The sequence below is a fragment of the Thamnophis elegans genome, chromosome 8 (genome assembly GCF_009769535.1).
Source record: "Thamnophis elegans isolate rThaEle1 chromosome 8, rThaEle1.pri, whole genome shotgun sequence".
In the NCBI taxonomy this organism is placed as follows: Eukaryota; Metazoa; Chordata; class Lepidosauria; order Squamata; family Colubridae; genus Thamnophis; species Thamnophis elegans.
In genome coordinates, this window is record NC_045548.1 from 40,948,864 (window position 1) to 40,966,624 (window position 17,761).

Below are 17,761 nucleotides of genomic sequence, written 5' to 3' on the forward strand. Positions count from 1 at the left end.
AGTGAATCTGTGCCCTCCCCCAGTGCATCGGTTTCCCATGTGGGACCTTTCCCTAGTCCTTCCCTAGTCCTTAGGGCTCTCACAGGGCTGCCATTTGAACCATTAAGACCAGTACACCTCAGGGTTTTAACCTACCTTTGTCATCGCTGTTACCTCAGGTCGACAAATCTCTGAATTAGGGGCACTGTCACCCAAGGATGACAATTCCACCAAGATAGGGTCATCTTTAGACTGGACCCAACCTTCCTCCCAAAGGTCAATTCCATCTTTCACAAATCGCAGGAGGTTATACTCCCTAACTTCTGTCCCTCCTTCTCATGAGAGGGAACACCTTTGACACTGACTTGATGTCGACCACACTATGCGCATTTATCTCAGGCGTATATTCCTCTTCCGGCGGTCAGAGGACCTTTTCCTTTCCTTTCAGCCCAGCACTCTGGGAGCTAGGGTCTCTTCTGCCACGATAGGCAGATGGTTATGACAGGCCATCACGGCAGCTTATGAAGCCTTAGACCAAACCTCCCCCCCCCCAAGGGATTATGGCCCACTCCATGCGGAGTGATGCTACCATGGCTGCGTGGGCCACTAGGGCCCCTCTGGAGGATATCTGTAGGGCAGCCAACTGGGCTTCTCCAATACTTTATCCGATACTAGACCATTTCGTTTCGGCTGACGTGTCTGTTGGACATCGGTTTCTTCAATAGGTAGCGATCTCCCCTCCCCCGGAGTCAACATCCCGCCCTGGGACCTAGCTTGGATATGTCCCAGTTGCAGCCCCTCCCACCATAACTACAGGAAAAAGAACGTTGGTCTTTACCTGAACGTTTCTTTTATGTAGATTGGGAGGGGCTACATCCCGCCCTAGTATAGAGGTTGGAGCAGGTGAGGGGTGGTCAGGGGGTATGTTGTTTGTCTTTCTTGCATGATGTTTTCACAACTTTCTTCATTCAACCTCGAGGAAACTGGGAGCCAATAGGGAAGGAAGGACTCTATGACCAACAGTCCAAAAATTTAAAGAAATTTAGACTATCCAATCAATCGAATTAGAAATAAGAACAAAATTCAATACCTCAAAGAAGCCAAAGCTAGTGCTTGGACCAAAGACTGAGAGGAAACATAGAGCCAATAGGGAAGGAAGGATACTTTAAGCATTTTTCTCAGTGTCCTGACCAATTAGGCTGTGACTAAACTGAGCTATAGACCCTCCTGCCAATCTACATAAAAGAAATGTTCAGGTAAGAACCAACGTTCTTTCTCAGTTCTTTTTGTGAGGTGTTATTCAGAACTTTATTCTGATCCAGGGGTGTTGCAGAGTTCTATTCCAACGATTGTTGCTCTGTAGATTTGTACAAGTTATACTACTGATTTTGTTTTCAGTACCTTTCCAACATAGATTTTGCATTTTTTGCAGCATCTAGATAGTTTATCAAAGTTTGTCCAAATCCCTAGATCACTAGTCAGTAATGATAGGGCCACAGTGAAATTAAAATTCTGTGTCTCAAACTGCATTTCTTCCTTTTCTAGTGTTTTTCAACCCTGACAACTTTAAATTGGGTGGACTTCAGCTCCCAGAATATCCCAATAAATATGCTGGTTGGGGAATTCCTGGAGTTAAGGTCCACACAGCTTAAAGTTGCCAAGGTAAAGAAATACTGCTTTTATTCCATAAAACAGAATTTTCAATTTTAGTACTTGTATTTTTTTTCTTTAGATGAGTTCTTCTGACGGCCTTAATATTATGTAAGTAAGATGTACTAATAACCTTGGTCATCCTATTGTCACTTTTTTTCCCCAATCAACTATAATTGCTGGGGGGAGGGGGAAATAATACCTGAGGGATCTTATACTCATTGCACTCTTCAATTGTAGGAGCAATCTGTTTAGTCTTGTTTTCTGTTGTTTTTTAAAACAAGTTCTGTATACAGATTTGTACTTGGAAGTTGTATTGCAAAAACAAAACATTGCCATGAGTAAGAATGGTTTGCTATGCTATTTGGTCTGAAGAAAATCTTTCCTTTTGAATTTCTCTATACTGAATAGTTTGGAAACCTTCATATTTGAGCTCTCCCCCTTCATTTTAGGGGTTCCTTCATAAATCCAGTTTATGTGCAAGGAAACTATTTTATAAAAAGAAACCAAGAGCAATATTTATATAGTTTATCATTGTTTGAGAACAAAGAAATATTCTATTGTGAAAAGTACTTTTGTTTATTTATTCAAACAAATGAGATGCATTATGACAGTAAGAAGTTAATTTAGCCATGAAAAGGTTACTTCTTGGCTTCATGTACCTCTCATGTATAATAATGAAACATGAAAGGATTTTAATTTATGATAAGGTAAATTAATCATAGATAATTGTGGTTTATGACAACACTGTTGTTCTGTATTACTTCACAGAGGGTTGAAATGGAATATTTTAAAGCTGAAGATCGAGATGAGACAGTATAAGGAAAATCAAATCATTTGTTTGAAGGGAAAAGTTAACATTCTCCCTGAGAGTCTAATATATTTAAATAAGCATCATTAAAAATAACTTGAGTTATTACTGCAATCTTAAATGAGACATTTGCTTTATTACCCCTTTAATACCAAACAGTTACATAATAAATGCTACCTAATAAAACTTGCTATATATATTTATATCAGCATTTTTTTTGCTGATAAATAAATGAAGAGAGACTAGTATAGATCTATTTCAAGCTAGTTAGCTCTCATTTGCCAGCCGTACCCTTATTGAGATTTGAACTTGTGCTATTTTACATGTTAGGCAGTTGTAATAACCTCTAAGCCACAAGCTCTCCACCCTTATCTATCTATCTATCTATCTATCTAGCTAGCTATCTAGCTATCTACCGTATTTTCACCCATATAACCCGCGGGTTATATGCGGTTTTTACATGCACAGCGCCCCCCTGCGGGTTATATGCGTGGGCGGGGTATACAGAAAATATTTTACACGATCGGAGGCTTACACGATCGGAGGCTTGCTTCTTTCTCCGTTTCTTCCCCCACCCCGATCTCAGCTGTTTCCTTCTCCTTCGTTCCTTTCCTCTTCCCCAGCGTGCGCAGGCTTCTTTCTCCGTTTCTTCCCCCACCCCGATCTCAGCTGTTTCCTTCTCCTTCGTTCCTTTCCTCTTCCCCAGCGTGCGCAGGCTTCTTTCTCCGTTTCTTCCCCCACCCCGATCTCAGCTGTTTCCTTCTCCTTCGTTCCTTTCCTCTTCCCCAGCGTGCGCAGGCTTCTTTCTCCGTTTCTTCCCCCACCCCGATCTCAGCTGTTTCCTTCTCCTTCGTTCCTTTCCTCTTCCCCAGCGTGCGCAGGCTTCTTTCTTTCTCCGTTTCTTCCCCCCCCCATCTCAGCTGTTTCCCTTCTCTTTTACTCGCCGCGGGTTATATGCGTGGGCGGGTTATATGCGTGTGCGGGTTATCTGCGTGGGCGGGTTATATGCGTGGGCGGGGTATACGGGAAACATTTTACACGATCCAGAAAACCCGCGGGTTATATGCGTGGGCGGGTTATCTGCGTGGGCGGGTTATATGGGTGAAAATACGGTACTTACCTACCTACCTGCCTATATATATATACATACATACACATATACGTATACGTATACGTATATGTATATATGTATATATATACATACATATATGTGTGTGTGTGTGTGTTGTATTTGTGCTGATAAATAAATAAAGGCACAAATACAACACAAATGTAACAAAGGCAACAATAAAAATATTAGGTTTCTGTCATGATGGTCTCTTGTGACGAGCCGATAGACAGATAATGGAAGCAGTTAGCTTCCTCCCATAATTGGGGCATACCAGGGGTTGTGACATTATGTGTGTGTGTGTGTGTATGTATGTATGTATGTATGTATGTATGTATGTATGTATGTATGTATACACACACACACACACATACACACACATACATACACACACAATTACCATACTGGCATAAATAAATTATCTAACTAGACTGGAATTATGTCTTCTCATAGCAGTCACTGAGTACTGTGAAGACCATAGATTTGTCATGTTGTTTCCCCCCCCTAACATTAGCTAATCATAAATATGTATCTTGTAGCAATATACCAAATATTGCATTGCTTTTTCATGGCTAATAATTCCTTATGGTACTGAATAATTAAACGGTTACTAATCAAGTTGTAATTATGTTTTATTTGATAAACTCTTGCTTGTCTGTCAGAAATCCTGTCTTTCAATTATCTTAGTAGCATCTGTCCCAGAGACAGAATATAGTAGTAATACTTTATAGCTTTCCAATTTCACAACTATTTCCCTCCTCTTTTGGTTATCAAAGTTTCTAATTCAAAGGAAGGCATCTATTTCTGACTAGAAACAACAGATAATGAAAATATAAGATTTACAGGAAGGGCAGATGGAGGCAAAGACTGGAATGGGAGCTTTGAAGGAACATAAAGAGAAATAGTAGGGGGAGAAGGCAGACAGAATATGCAAAAGAAATAAGAGAAGGCAATAAGAGACATTTGCAAAGCTGTTTCATATAGTCATATTTAGTTTTCTATATTTTCTTAGTTGAAATTTTGTCATTAAAAAAAGGTTCCATAAAATAAATATTATTCTGATCTTAAGATCATCTGAAATATTTGTATTCTATGCATGCATAAAAAAATGTGTTTTTTAAAAATTCCAAATAAACTGTTTTTAGTATAAACTATATAACAAGCTCCCAAACTCCTACAGTTCTGGTTTCTTTTATCTTACGGATATAAAAGAGAAGAGAAAAGACATTTTATTTTTAGCTAAAGCTTGTTTCACTCTGCCTGCTTACTCAAACAATAGACACAGCTTTGAAAAAGCCAGAAGCCATATACTGTAAATTATGTATGCAGTATAAGCTTGGAATTATGTAACTATAATATTTAGATCATTTAAATTAACCCTTGACTTAAATTGTGAGAAACTAGTATCACAATTAAATGCATGCTTATACCTGAATAGAAGAGCAGTAATCCTTACTTTGCTTACAGTCTTAGTAAAAGGCATGCTTTTCAGTGTTGGTGTGATGAAACGCATCAGCTAGAATGACCCACTGCTTTAGCTCAGCTAGCAAATGAAGGGGTGGGAAAGAAAAAAAGGCTCTGTTGCTACAGTGGTGATATCACACACCATTGCTAACATGTGGTTGGCTATTTTATGTTTCAGATCACTGCTTGTAGTGGAACACAAAGAAACCGCAGAGACTTCCGCATCCTTCAGTGAGAAGAAAGAAACCAACAGAGCAAGATTAATACTGGCTTATTTCTGGTGGCTTGTTTGTACAAAAGCTGCCTGGGGAGGGGTGGAGGGTGTGGGGCAAGAAAGAAGGAAACATCCCTGATATTTAACGAACTGTGAAATGAAGCACTGCTGCTTCTCCTGGTAACCTTCAGATTCCAAGGTCCATCTGCTATTCATTGTGCTTAATATACATGTTTCTGCACCGTGCATTTAGAAGATCCCAGAAAGGAATTCAAAACGGCTGCGGGGGAAAATCCACCAAACATGCCTACAGAAACACTACAGACAGGTAGCATGGTCAAACCTGTCAGTCCTGCCATCACTTTCACTTCCGCTGTTCCTCTCCGCATTCTAAACAAAGGACCTGATTATTTCCGCAGGCAAACGGAGCCTAATCCAAAAAGACTTAGTGCTGTGGAGAGGCTGGAAGCTGACAAGGCAAAATATGTGAAAAGCCAAGAAGTCATCAATGCCAAACAAGAACCCGTGAAGCCAGCAGTGCTTCCAAAGCCGCCAGTTTGCCCTGCAGCTAAGCGAGCCTTGAGCAGCCCTACCTTGAAAGTATTTAGCAACAATGCAAAGACTGAGAGTGGTGTCCAGAGAGAGAACCTGAAGTTGGAAATTTTGAAGAACATTATAAACAGTTCAGAGGGCTCCAGTTCAGGTTCAGGTCACAAACACAGTTCGCGAAATTGGCCTCCCCTCAAATCTGATACAGGAGATTTAAATCGTCACTCATTTGCAGAATCCCTAAAGGTTTATCCCACCCACGGTTCTAACAGTCCACAAGAAAGCAGCTCCAGTATAAATAGAAGGCTACTGGAACAATCAGCAGAATCTTTCTTGCATGTTTCGCATAGTTCCTCAGACATTAGAAAAGTATCCAGTGGTAAACCTTTAAAAGCAATACCCTGCAGTAGTTCAGCTCCACCTCTGCCTCCAAAACCCAAAATTGCAACCATCACTACATTGAAATCACCAGAGATGGATTCAGTGGAATCAACTTGTGGAGTAAGCAGAAGACCTTCCCTTCAACGATCGAAGTCGGACTTAAGTGATAGATACTTTCGAGTTGATGCAGACGTTGAAAGGTTCTTTAACTACTGTGGACTTGATCCTGAAGAGCTTGAAAATCTTGGAATGGAAAACTTTGCAAGGGCTAACTCTGACATTATCTCTCTCAACTTTCGCAGTGCAAGTATGATCAGTTCAGACTGTGAACAGTCTCAGGACAGCAACAGTGACCTTAGAAATGATGACAGTGCCAATGACCGTGTGCCATATGGTATTTCTGCAATAGAAAGAAATGCCAGAATCATCAAGTGGTTATACAGCATTAAACAAGCTAGGGAGTCACAGAAAGTGTCCCACGTGTGAGTGAGTTATGGGAAGGGGAGGGGTGGTGGCAAAGAAAAACTAATTTGTGTATATTCAGTTGTGAAGGATTGTGAAGTCTACTTGAAGTCTTAATACACTTCTCAGATCTCTTTTTATGTCCCTTGTTGTGCAATGTTTTCAAGTTGCATGCCTGTCAACATGTGAACTGACCTGGCTTCTACTTGAATAATAACTAGCTACAGAGCCTGGCTGAGCATACACACATTATCTGCCAAAAGTTTAAGACCAGAATCTAAACAGGGCTTTTGTCTTTAAATAAATTGTTTACATTTAATGGTAATATGGCTTCTTTATAATAGATTGTAGTCTCTTGAAGTTGTGTGTTTTTTTTTTAAACATTTGGCCACTTTTTGTATTTTAAGCACAACTTAATTTGCTTAAGAAAGAAAATGATGAGACATTGCAAAAATAAGATAATTATAACCCCCTAGCTAGAACCGCATAGTAGTTGTGGAAAAAATGAATCAAATGAAGTTTCTGTTACCTACAATGCATAATGCCTCTTGTTTCATTCTTTGTTGTTTTTCTTTTCAAGCTGTGTTCCAAGGTTCTCTATTTTAATATTCTAACCAGAGACCCCTTCATACATGCATTCTTCCTATGATCTTTTTATAAATACTATAAGTGGTTATGAAAGTGTTACAGATTTTTAAAACTACTATTGTGGATTGTGATGTGAAAAAGATCTGTCATATCTTAGTTTTCCTAATAATAGGCAATTTTATTTTTATTTTATTTTTATTTTTTGGAAAGCAACTAAGATAGTGGACAATGAAAATGATGATGCCTTTAAAGGAAGGTTCCTTGTCTTAAACTTTTGATGGGAGTTGTTAAATCCTGTTTGCTGATCTTGAATGCCTTTAAAATAGACAAAGCACATCATGATTACAAGCTCCTGCTGCTGACTACATTTTTGTAGACCTGTTTGAGCATTTCATGAATAGAAAATGGAAATACACAGCCATAGCAGTGTAAGAACTTCTTACCCAAAAATGTAACACACAATATAGCTGAATTATATCTGAGAAAGTGTCATTATGTTGTCTTAAATATGTTATATCTTAAGGCTGTGGAAGTTTGTTACAGCTCTAGGAACTGTAAAAATATGACAGTACGTAGCTTTATTTTTGGTTGTCCCTTACTCCCATCCCTCCAGTGTTCAGTGCTGCACGTCAATCTGTTACACTTTTTTTTTTTAACAAACTTGTGTCTTCCCAATGGTTTAACTGTCACATCAATGTGGCAGTTGTGGTGCATAGCAAAGAAGTTCAAAGTGCAGTGCTCTATTTCATTATTATTATTACTATTATTACTCATGCTTTGAAGTATTTTGCAGCACTATCTTATACTTCGTCAGCTAATAGGAAACTTTTTAATGTGTAAATGCTGTAAGACTTTGTATATATTTCAGTTGTTACGAGATCTTTAAGAAAAGTGTTATGCTAATAAATAGCTATTGTTGCAGCTATTGCTTATGTGTTTTTCTGTTCCTTTTAATTTGTGATGCAATATGTTTCAAGGATCATTCAGACGAGAAATACAGGCTGGAGTGGAGAAGATGGACTGATTATATTCAAAATAGCAATAGCAATAGCAGTAGACTTATATACCGCTTCATAGGGCTTTCAGGCCTCTCTAAGCGGTTTACAGAGAGTCAGCATATTGCCCCCAACAATCTGGGTCCTCATTTTACCCACCTCGGAAGGATGGAAGGCTGAGTCAACCCTGAGCCGGTGAGATTTGAACCGCTGAACTGCTGATCTAGCAGTAGCCTGCAGTGCTGCATTTAACCACTGCGCCACCTCGGAATTGGAACTAAGAAACTCCAGAATATGGAACTAAGAAACTCCAGATAGCTTATGATTGAAAGAGCAAGGAATGATATAATTTGTTTAGAGTTAGTTTAACAAAAGGGGAGTTAAAGTACAAGTGAGGGATGGTGCTAAGTCAGTTACTTTATTTTAGAATATGATTGTTAAAGATTTATACTCTGTATTTGCTCTGGGAGGTTGGGGGGGAGGTGGGTTCGCATGGGGGAGGGGAGATAAATATTTGTAAAACCTTTTTAAAACTTTTAATTAAAAAAATAATTTGTGATGCAATGAAATAAAAGTTAGGGACTAAAATACAATTTCTGATTCAGTGTAGGATGAAATATTATATTATAGAGAAATCAATTAGTACGACATCTTATATTTCCTCTCTCTAACATCAAAAAGCAACAATCTCTAAACAACAATCTGTTAATATGTGTTAACGAAATGACCATTTAAAATCAAAGACAATCTAAAGAAAAAAGAAAAAAATATTGACATTTCTAATTAATAATCACCAAAATATATGTTAACCTTCCCTTTTGTTTTTATAGTTGAAAGACGGGGATTAAAAAAACCCCAATTGTTTGCCATTTCTACTCCAAATTAAAATTTCTAATTGAAAATCACCAAGATGTGCATTAACATTCCCTTTTATTATTGTAATTAGAGAAAGACAGAGAAGGAAAGAAAAAAAAGTTGTTTGCTATTTACGTCACATCAGCTCTTATTCTAATCCAAATTATTTATAGCTTCATAAGAAGGTCTAAAGCACAAATTTATAGGCTTTATCATTCTACCAGATCTCAGTTGCAATTTGTGGCCTGGTTATTTATCCTAATTAAGGTTATCCTTTCATTGTTAATATCATGATATATTACATGTTAGCGACTAAACATTCAATAATAATCTATAAGAGTCTACAAAATACTAAAATCCCTACTTATTAACCATCAAAAATTAACTATTTTTTATCATCAATTGGCATTATCAACCAGTGTCCTTCCAGCAGCAAAATAAATCTTTCTCTCTCACCAGCAACTGTGTCATCTCTCTTATTAGAATCTTTTCAGAATTTATCATTTCTCGCCTCACTCTGTAGCTTGAAAGATCTCTCATGTAATTTCGTTGCTCTTTAATTGTTATTAACGTAGGCTTAACTTTGGTTATCAAACTTATTTCTGGATATATTTGTCTTCTTAGTTCCATTTTTTTCACTCTTTTTTTCCCTCCTACATCTTGAAGTTGAAAGAAAGGCTCCAAGTTGTCAAAAACACTTTTCCAGCTTCCTTTCTTTTCACTTTCGCTCGTATTTAGTCCATTGATAGATTCATCTGACATCTTGTCTTTATTTTCTATATTTCCATTCTCTTCTTTAATCTCTGGGGCTCCAACCCCCTCCTCTTTAACTGTAGCACCCCATAAACTGTCCCATTTCTTGTGAAATCTCTTAAGTCCTTCTGCAATATTTTGAAGTCCAGCCAGGATGTTTTGGATTATTAAATTTTCTGCCTCTGAATATTGATCCATTTTTCAAAATGCAAAGAAATATAAAGGAAAAGAAATAGGAAGAGGAATCTGCCACTCTAGCCTGTCAAAATTTTAGGAAATGTGTCTGTATTTATTTTGAATCTTAAACACCAGTTCTTTCAAGGTTTTTTAAAATAGGATGGTTTTATTCTTGCTTGTCTTTTTCCTTCTCTTGCCAAAATATTTACCAGAAGCACTAAGAAAAACAAGTTTCGTGCTTTTCAAGTTTTTCCAAACCCTTCCATTGCAAGGTCAGTGAAACCAAGTGAAGCAGAACAAAAGATACATTGTAACCAAAACAGAAACAAAGTTCAGACTTTGGCTTCCAGGTGGCAGATTCAATAATTAGTCAATTGTTGGGGTTTTTTTTGCTTTCCCTTAAATATCTTTCATATAGTTTTAACCAATAGAAGGAAAAAAATTGTTGAAGTAAGAAAATAAGTCTAACTTAGCCAACAAAAAAAAGGTAGTAAAAAGGAAAAAAATAGAAAAAAGAGATCAGTCCATAGACTACAAGCAGGGAGACAGGAAATGTTGCAATTACTTCAATCCACAAAACATCATTACTAACTAGAGCAGGAAATCTTCTAGTAGCAGTCCAATAAGTGTCAAAATCACCACTTTATTCTTACTTTGGGGACTAGTTGTTATTTTTTTTAAGAAAAAAAGTTTCTTAACATGGATCTTCTAAAAGTAAAAAAAAGAAAAAAAACCCTCACCAGATGGAATGCTTTCGCTTCGTCTCTTCCTTCAGGAGCCGTCTCCGACTATGCCAGCCTGCAGGCTGCCTCTTTGTCCTCAGTTGGAAGCGCTACCCTTGGGTCAAACAGGGACTTTGCGATGTCCCTGTGACCAGCAAGGCTTTGGCTTCCCTGTCGCCATCTCTTCGGGACGGTTTAGGTCCTACCGGACTGTCCAAAGACAAAAGTTTCATTGACAGACCCAGACTGTCAGGTCTGTGTGATGTGTCATCGCGACGTGGCTTCTCCCTCTTCGAAATTCTTTTTTTTTTACTACTGATTCTGTGAGCGTGGCTTGGTGGCCATGGTGTGACTTAGTGGGCAGGGCAGAGGAAGGATACTGCAAAATCTCCATTTCCACCCCACTCTGGGGCCAGATATAAGTGGCATTTGGCAGTTTTCCAGACTACTCAAAAATTCCGCTACTGGTTTTCCAGAACCTGCTGGATTTCACCCCTGCCTTCAGCTGTTATGAACTGGGCTGCGGAAGTGGCAGTTGAGCACACGTACGCACATCCCCACTTGCACAAACGGCAGCCAGGTGTGTGCGTGCTTGCCGCTCACACAGAATCATCCCCTTTCTTCCTTCCACTGGTCACAAAGCCAGGAAGGTTGGAAACTACACATGTTCTGTTACAAATAGCCTTCGGCTCATGATAGTTGATTTTAATGACCGTTTCAAGTTACAAGACACTTCCTCAAAGCTACTTGCAAACCATTTTTAGAGTTACATACGACGACAGTCACACTGCTGCATTTTGGGTGCTTGGCAATCCTCACCTTTGCGGTTGTTTGCAGCATCCTGCAGCCACATGACTTATGATTTGAAAGATTTTTTTTCCTTTCCTGGCAAAAAAGATCCATTGGGAAAAATGGATTCACTTAACCACTGCACCATTTACTTAATAACCAACATAAAAAATGGCTATAATTTCAACTCCATTCATGTGATGCCTCATCTTATAACTACAGAAATTTATTACCATAATTCTGGGCTTAATTTTGACCGTATAAGGAGTATTGTTGCTTATTAAATTAATTTTGGATTCTTCATCTATTCTTCATTTATTATATTTGTGACATTAGAATTCCCCTTCCCTCTCTTTTCTTCTGGGGTATTTGACCATGTTGCCCTTAAGCAATAATCATAACTAGCGAATCCCTCAGTCAAGGCACACAGCAATTCAGAAATATACAATTCACTGACTGAATTTCATCATAACTGAGAATGCTATTTTGGCAAAAGATGCAACATGTTGAACATACACATATGAAAATGTCCTCTGCATCTTGTGTAGCAACTAGGTATGACAACACTCTTTTATGACCATAACACACAGTCCAAATTGACAAATAATGCCTCAAGTTGAGAAGTCTGGCATAAACCTAGTAAATATCAAACAGATTTGTGTTGGCATACATTAAAACAAAGCACACAGTATCAAGGAAAATTTTGTACTGGTTGGATGAAAACCATTAAATGCTACTTTAGCATTTGTTTAGGTAATGATTTTTATTTTATTTATTAATACACTAAATCAAATATTGCACTATTATAACTTGCTCTAACCCACACATGTCAAACTCGTGGTGTCATGTTTCCATCACATGATGTATCACAGGGTTTTTTGCAGAGCTGGGATGGGCGTGGCCTGTGCATGACACATCCAGCACATGAACCACCAGTTTGACACCCTTGCTCTAACCCGTATTAGAAGTTACTGACTGACTTTATATTCTTGTAACCCATGCTTTTTTTAACCATGGTTGTTGAAGTTGTTGAAGCAGCCCAACTTCAAGTTTGCTTGTGGCAGGATGAGGTGAACATAAACTAATATTTATTAGAAAATAAGATTTTTGGGTCCTAATAAGAAATATCCTGCTTTTAAAAACAGGACACAGAGCACGTTGGAATCTTCAGGCTGATTTTTATTTCGGATTACTTCAAACTAGAATTTGCTACTTAAACTGTTCCTGTTCTATGATCATGCTGGCTTTTCTGTAAATTAGTTTGAAAAAGATCTGTCTCTACTGAATCATTTTGGTGAATTTACAAAGTATTCCCCACATGGGCTGAGAATTATGTGCATGTTGAAATCCACACACCTAAAACTTGCTGACTTGAAAAACATGGAGCTTCTCCATTTGTGCCATTGGCTGCCAAATGTTATTAAACAACTTTTATGCTGTTGTTCTTTCCAAATTTTCTGTTTGGAAAGCAATTACCAATCATTTTCTTTCCTGTGGGTAGATTTTTCTGGAAATCTCTCTTCCCCACTCCCCCACCATAAAAACACAAGCGTACACATATTTAAAATGAAATTTATAGAATCAAGATGCACATACAGGCTGGCACAGCAAAGTGAATAAAATAAAATTCTTTATTACTGCTCTAATTCTTTCCAGTATATTTTAGACTCGTTCTTACCATTTCTCTAACAGAAAAATGGCTGTAACTCCTCCTTTGCAAAGCTCCCAAACTAGCTAGAAGACTGCTGGTTTGAAACCTGGGAGAAGTAGGGTGTTTTTTTAAAAATACTTTTTTTCTTTATCCAAGCTGCTTTTTCCTGTGCTTTCTTCTAAAAATAATCCAAGTAGACCATTTTACCATTCCTATCATCCCAGGTCTTCCTTAAATAATTCCATACAACATATCCTTGAGAAGTTAATACATTAGCATTTATATCTCCTTTTTGCTTTGTGATTTATAACATAAATAACAATCCAAAAAAATAATACATTTTTATCCCATGCCCCAACGTTTACTCCAAAATCTTTGCTATAGAATGTCAAACACTTAAAACTCCCAACTATGTAAAGGATCACTTCCATCAATATGCCTGGTGACATTATTTTTTTAAAAAGTATTGTAGAAGGTTGTTTATCTGTGGATTCCTTGCTGATTCCCTATCAGCATCACTGTCTACCTAGGTTATTTTGGCACTATTTGTTTACCATTGATACCAACTTGCCTGGAACAACATTGAATGGACTGGTCTATAGTTGCTTGATTTTCTTCTTTAAAAAAAATATCTATCTTCAACCCTCTTTCTACAGAGCCTAATTTGAGAAATATATTTACTATGTTATATAAATATGGTAAACATTTGTGATTCCCCGCTAAGTGCAGACAGAAATTAAAACTCAAAAGAAAGAGAAGTTTCCATACATTCCTGACCACGGGATCTATTAAGCAGTGGACAAGCCTGCCTTCAGGTGTGGATGCTCCACCAATGGAGGTTTTTATACAACGGTAGGACAATTGTTGCCTGGGATAGTTTGAGGAAATCATATTGGACAGGAAGTTGGACTAGAAAATGTCAAAGATTACTTCCAACCTTATGATTCTATTAGTTATATAATACCCATTGTTTTCCAAAAATGAAGACCTTAACTATCACCTTACTTTTTGGATTTTCAAACTATGAGTTGGGACATCCAACGATCACTAAGAAACTTAGAAAAGAAAAATATTTTAAAATAAACAAATGAATATGAAAGGATTGTTCAGCCTTACAATATCAGTAGAATTGTGTAAATACAATGAGCAGTTGTACTGCAGAATTAAGATTCTCCTCTACACTGGGAAATGAATATTTCAGAGAAATATTTGGAAATAGATATCTGTTCATTTCTTGCTTATTTTTGGATAATAAGCAATGGATAATATAATGGTTAATTTATTTGTTCATTACAGGTAGACATCAACTTAGGACCACAAGTGAGCCCAAATTTTCCATTGCTAAAGAAGACGATTAAGTGAGTTGTACCCCATTCTTTTTTGCCAAAGTTATTAAGTGAATCACTACAGTTGTTACAGGAATCATTATTAAGCAAATATGGCTTCTCCATTGACTTTCCTTATCAGAAACAGCTGGGAAGGTTACAAATGGTGATTACATTACTTCAGGACAGTACAAGAACCAGTTGCCAAGCTGCAAGATGCTGCAATGGTCGTAAGTGTGAAAACTGGTCATAAGTTACTTTTTTCAGTACCATTGAAAGGTCATTAAATGAATAGTTGCGGATGGTCTGTAATAGAATAATTGGAATGTATTCTAACAGCCTACTGCCACAGTTTCTTAGGAAATATAGTGATTTCATTAGAGTACATAGCAAATGCATGCGTACGTACGTACGTACGTACATACATACATACATACATACATACATACCGTATTTTTCAGAGCATAAGACGCACATTTTTCCCTCAAAAAAAAAAAAGGCTGAAAATCTGGGTGCATCTTATACACTGAATACAGCATTTTTTTTGCCTCCCAAAACCCCACTCCCTTCACCAAAATGGCTATGCATAGATTTTAGGAGGCCTTTAGGGAGCTCCTGGGGCTGGGGAGGGTAGAAATGAGCAAACAAATGGGCCGTTTTTTGCTCAATTTTGGCCCTCAGCCCCCAGGAGCACTCTATAAGCCACCTAAAGGCTATCCATTTTTGCAAAAAAGGGCCAATTTTGCTCGTTCCCCTCCGCCCCCAGGAGCACTCTACAAGACTCCTAAGGGCTCTGCATGCTCTTTAAAAAAAAAGGGCAGTTTTCATGAAAAATGGGCTGTTTTGGGGAGGTTTGAAGAGTGCAAAAAACTTTTTTTTTAATTTGCCTCTTCAAAACTTTGATGCTTCTTATACGTTTTATGCTCTGAAAAATAAGTTACATAGATAGATATATAAAATGTAATTATTAAAATAATAAATAATATCACCAAACTGGAAAATCTGTACATTATATCTTAACAAATGCCTAAACAAAAAAACATTAAATATATAAAATGGAAATTAAATAATGAAAAGGAGTCATTTTTCACTATAATTTACTTTGGCTATTAATGCATTATTATTAAACATTTTAAAAAATATTTGTTTATCTGTAGAAGTATATTTTGCTTATTTAAAATATTTTATATTTCTACAAATATACACAGAAAACAGATGTGTTTTCAATTTTCTCCTGTAAAAACCTTTTCAGATAGTTCAACATTTCTAAAGGAAGGACACAGCTGGAATAATTGCAGTCTGTGTCCTGGCTTGTCAGCTAACAGAAAATAAAAATCAGACAAAAACTCTACTTTAAAGCAGGAAATTTTAATCAAAATTCAAAGTGGAGTTTCTGACAGAATTTCTTGGCTTCAGCTTTGACATAAGTATAAAACGTGTATATAGTATAGTATAAAGTATACTAGTATAAAGATGGAAAATTTTAGGAAGCAGTAGATTAGTTTCTTCATGCCAAGAGTTTAAAAATGTAAAAGATAAGTGTGTTCCTTTTCATTTACTCCCTTTCTCTTTTGTATCTATTTAACTGCCCTCATTTCAAAAAGAATGAAAACAGCTAATTTCTGGCTCCTTGTATTCAAATAGCCACCTGTTTCTATCTCTTGTGTAGACTAAAGCTTTAAATATTGTCATATCCACACTTAAATTCAATTCCTAGGCTTTTATTGAAACCATGTTACTTTGTTTCCACAGAATAGAACAAAACAGAACAAAAATAGGAATAAGAATAGAAATAGGAATAGCCATTTGAATAGAGCATAATGTATATATTTACCTTGTTTGCTGTTATGCCAAAACAAGAAAACATTTGGAATTGTGAGACTATGTTGATGAACAGTCATAAAATGGTGGACAAGGCAAATTTATCTAGTCTCAAAATTAAGGTGACCAGATTTTCAGATTGGTAAAGAGGGACATATTTGACCGGGGGGGGGGGGGGCTTGATTAAAAATTTTATACGGAGCAACAAAATTTTTCATACAACGCAAAAATAGTATTGTAATTTTTTTTATTTCAACATAACTATAATTTGCAAATATAAAATTTTGATCACGTGACCATGAGGATGCTGCAACAGTCACTAAGTGTGAAAATGATTGCTAAGTGTGAAAAATGGTCATCAGTCACTTTTTTCAATGCCATTGTAACTTTGGTAACTATACCACCTTTCTTGCCACAGTTCTTAAGTGAATAACTGCAGCTGATAAGTTAGTAACATAAGTGAATCTGGTTTCCCCATTTGACTTTGTCAAAAGGTGATTATATGACCCCAGGACACTGAAACCATCAGAAATACGAATCTGTTGCCAAACATCAAAATTTTGATCGCGTGACCATGAGGATGCTGCAACGGTCGCTAAGTGAGAAAATGGTTGCTAAGTGTGAAAAATGGTGATCAGTCACTTTTTTCAATGCCATTGTAACTTTGGTCACTATACCACCTTTCTTGCCACAGTTCTTAAGTGAATAACTGCAGCTGGTATTTTGTATTTTGGATAGAATCTTTTTTTAAATAGTCTAAGACAATTTAAAAAAAGAATCCACACAGAATAAATTGAAGTAAAACATTTCAAAGTATTGTGCATAGAATTTTAAAAAATGGTTTCACTTCAATTTTTTTGGATAGAATCTTTTTTAAAATAGTCTAAGACAATTTAAAAAAAATCCACACAGAATAAAACTATTTTAAAAAAATCCTATGCACAATAAATAAAATATTATTTTAAAATACATTGAAAAAATAAAAGAAAAAAACCCAGCTCACTTACCAGCAGGCACAAGTGAGCACTCCAAGTCAATCCAGAATGATGTAGATGTTAATACAAAGAACTGAGCAAATTAAAATGGTCAGGGAAATATTTTTCAAAGAAACTTTGCCACCATTTTTTCCACACGAGCAGACCTCCAACCTCCATGCCCCTCCCCTCCGGAAAATCCAGGAAGGAACACTCGCTACCTCTCTAGCCAAGTATTTCCTGGAACTCTATGGTACTGGGTCATCTTTTCTTATAAAAGTGAGTAAAAGGGGCGGGGGGGGGTCCGTTTTCTTGCTTTAAAGTTTTAATATCTTCAATGAAAGTACTGAGACAGAGAGAGAGAGGTTAGACAGAGTGTCTTTTGTCTTGCCCTGGTTAGGATTTCTTAAGCAAATCCACTGGGCTTTCAACATGAAGCCAGAAAATCGGGACTTTTTTAAAATGCCCCGAGACAAATTGTTAGAAATCGTGA

General features: G+C 37.1%; 1 protein-coding gene across 2 annotated transcripts in view; it reads left to right on the plus strand.

Moving 5' to 3' along the window:
• Positions 1–8,081, plus strand: part of FAM110B (family with sequence similarity 110 member B) — a 97,564-nt gene extending 89,483 nt beyond the window's left edge. The window contains exons 1-2 of one of the 2 annotated variants that reach the window (XM_032222397.1): positions 1,710–1,740; positions 5,191–8,081. In XM_032222397.1, the coding sequence (XP_032078288.1) occupies positions 5,530–6,642 (1,113 nt within the window). In that variant the 5' untranslated portion in view covers positions 1,710–1,740; positions 5,191–5,529 and the 3' untranslated portion in view covers positions 6,643–8,081. Of the gene's footprint in view, positions 1–1,709; positions 1,741–5,190 lie in introns of those variants that run through there. The other variant, XM_032222396.1, reaches the window with a different exon arrangement.
• The last annotated feature ends 9,680 nt before the right edge of the window (positions 8,082–17,761 follow it).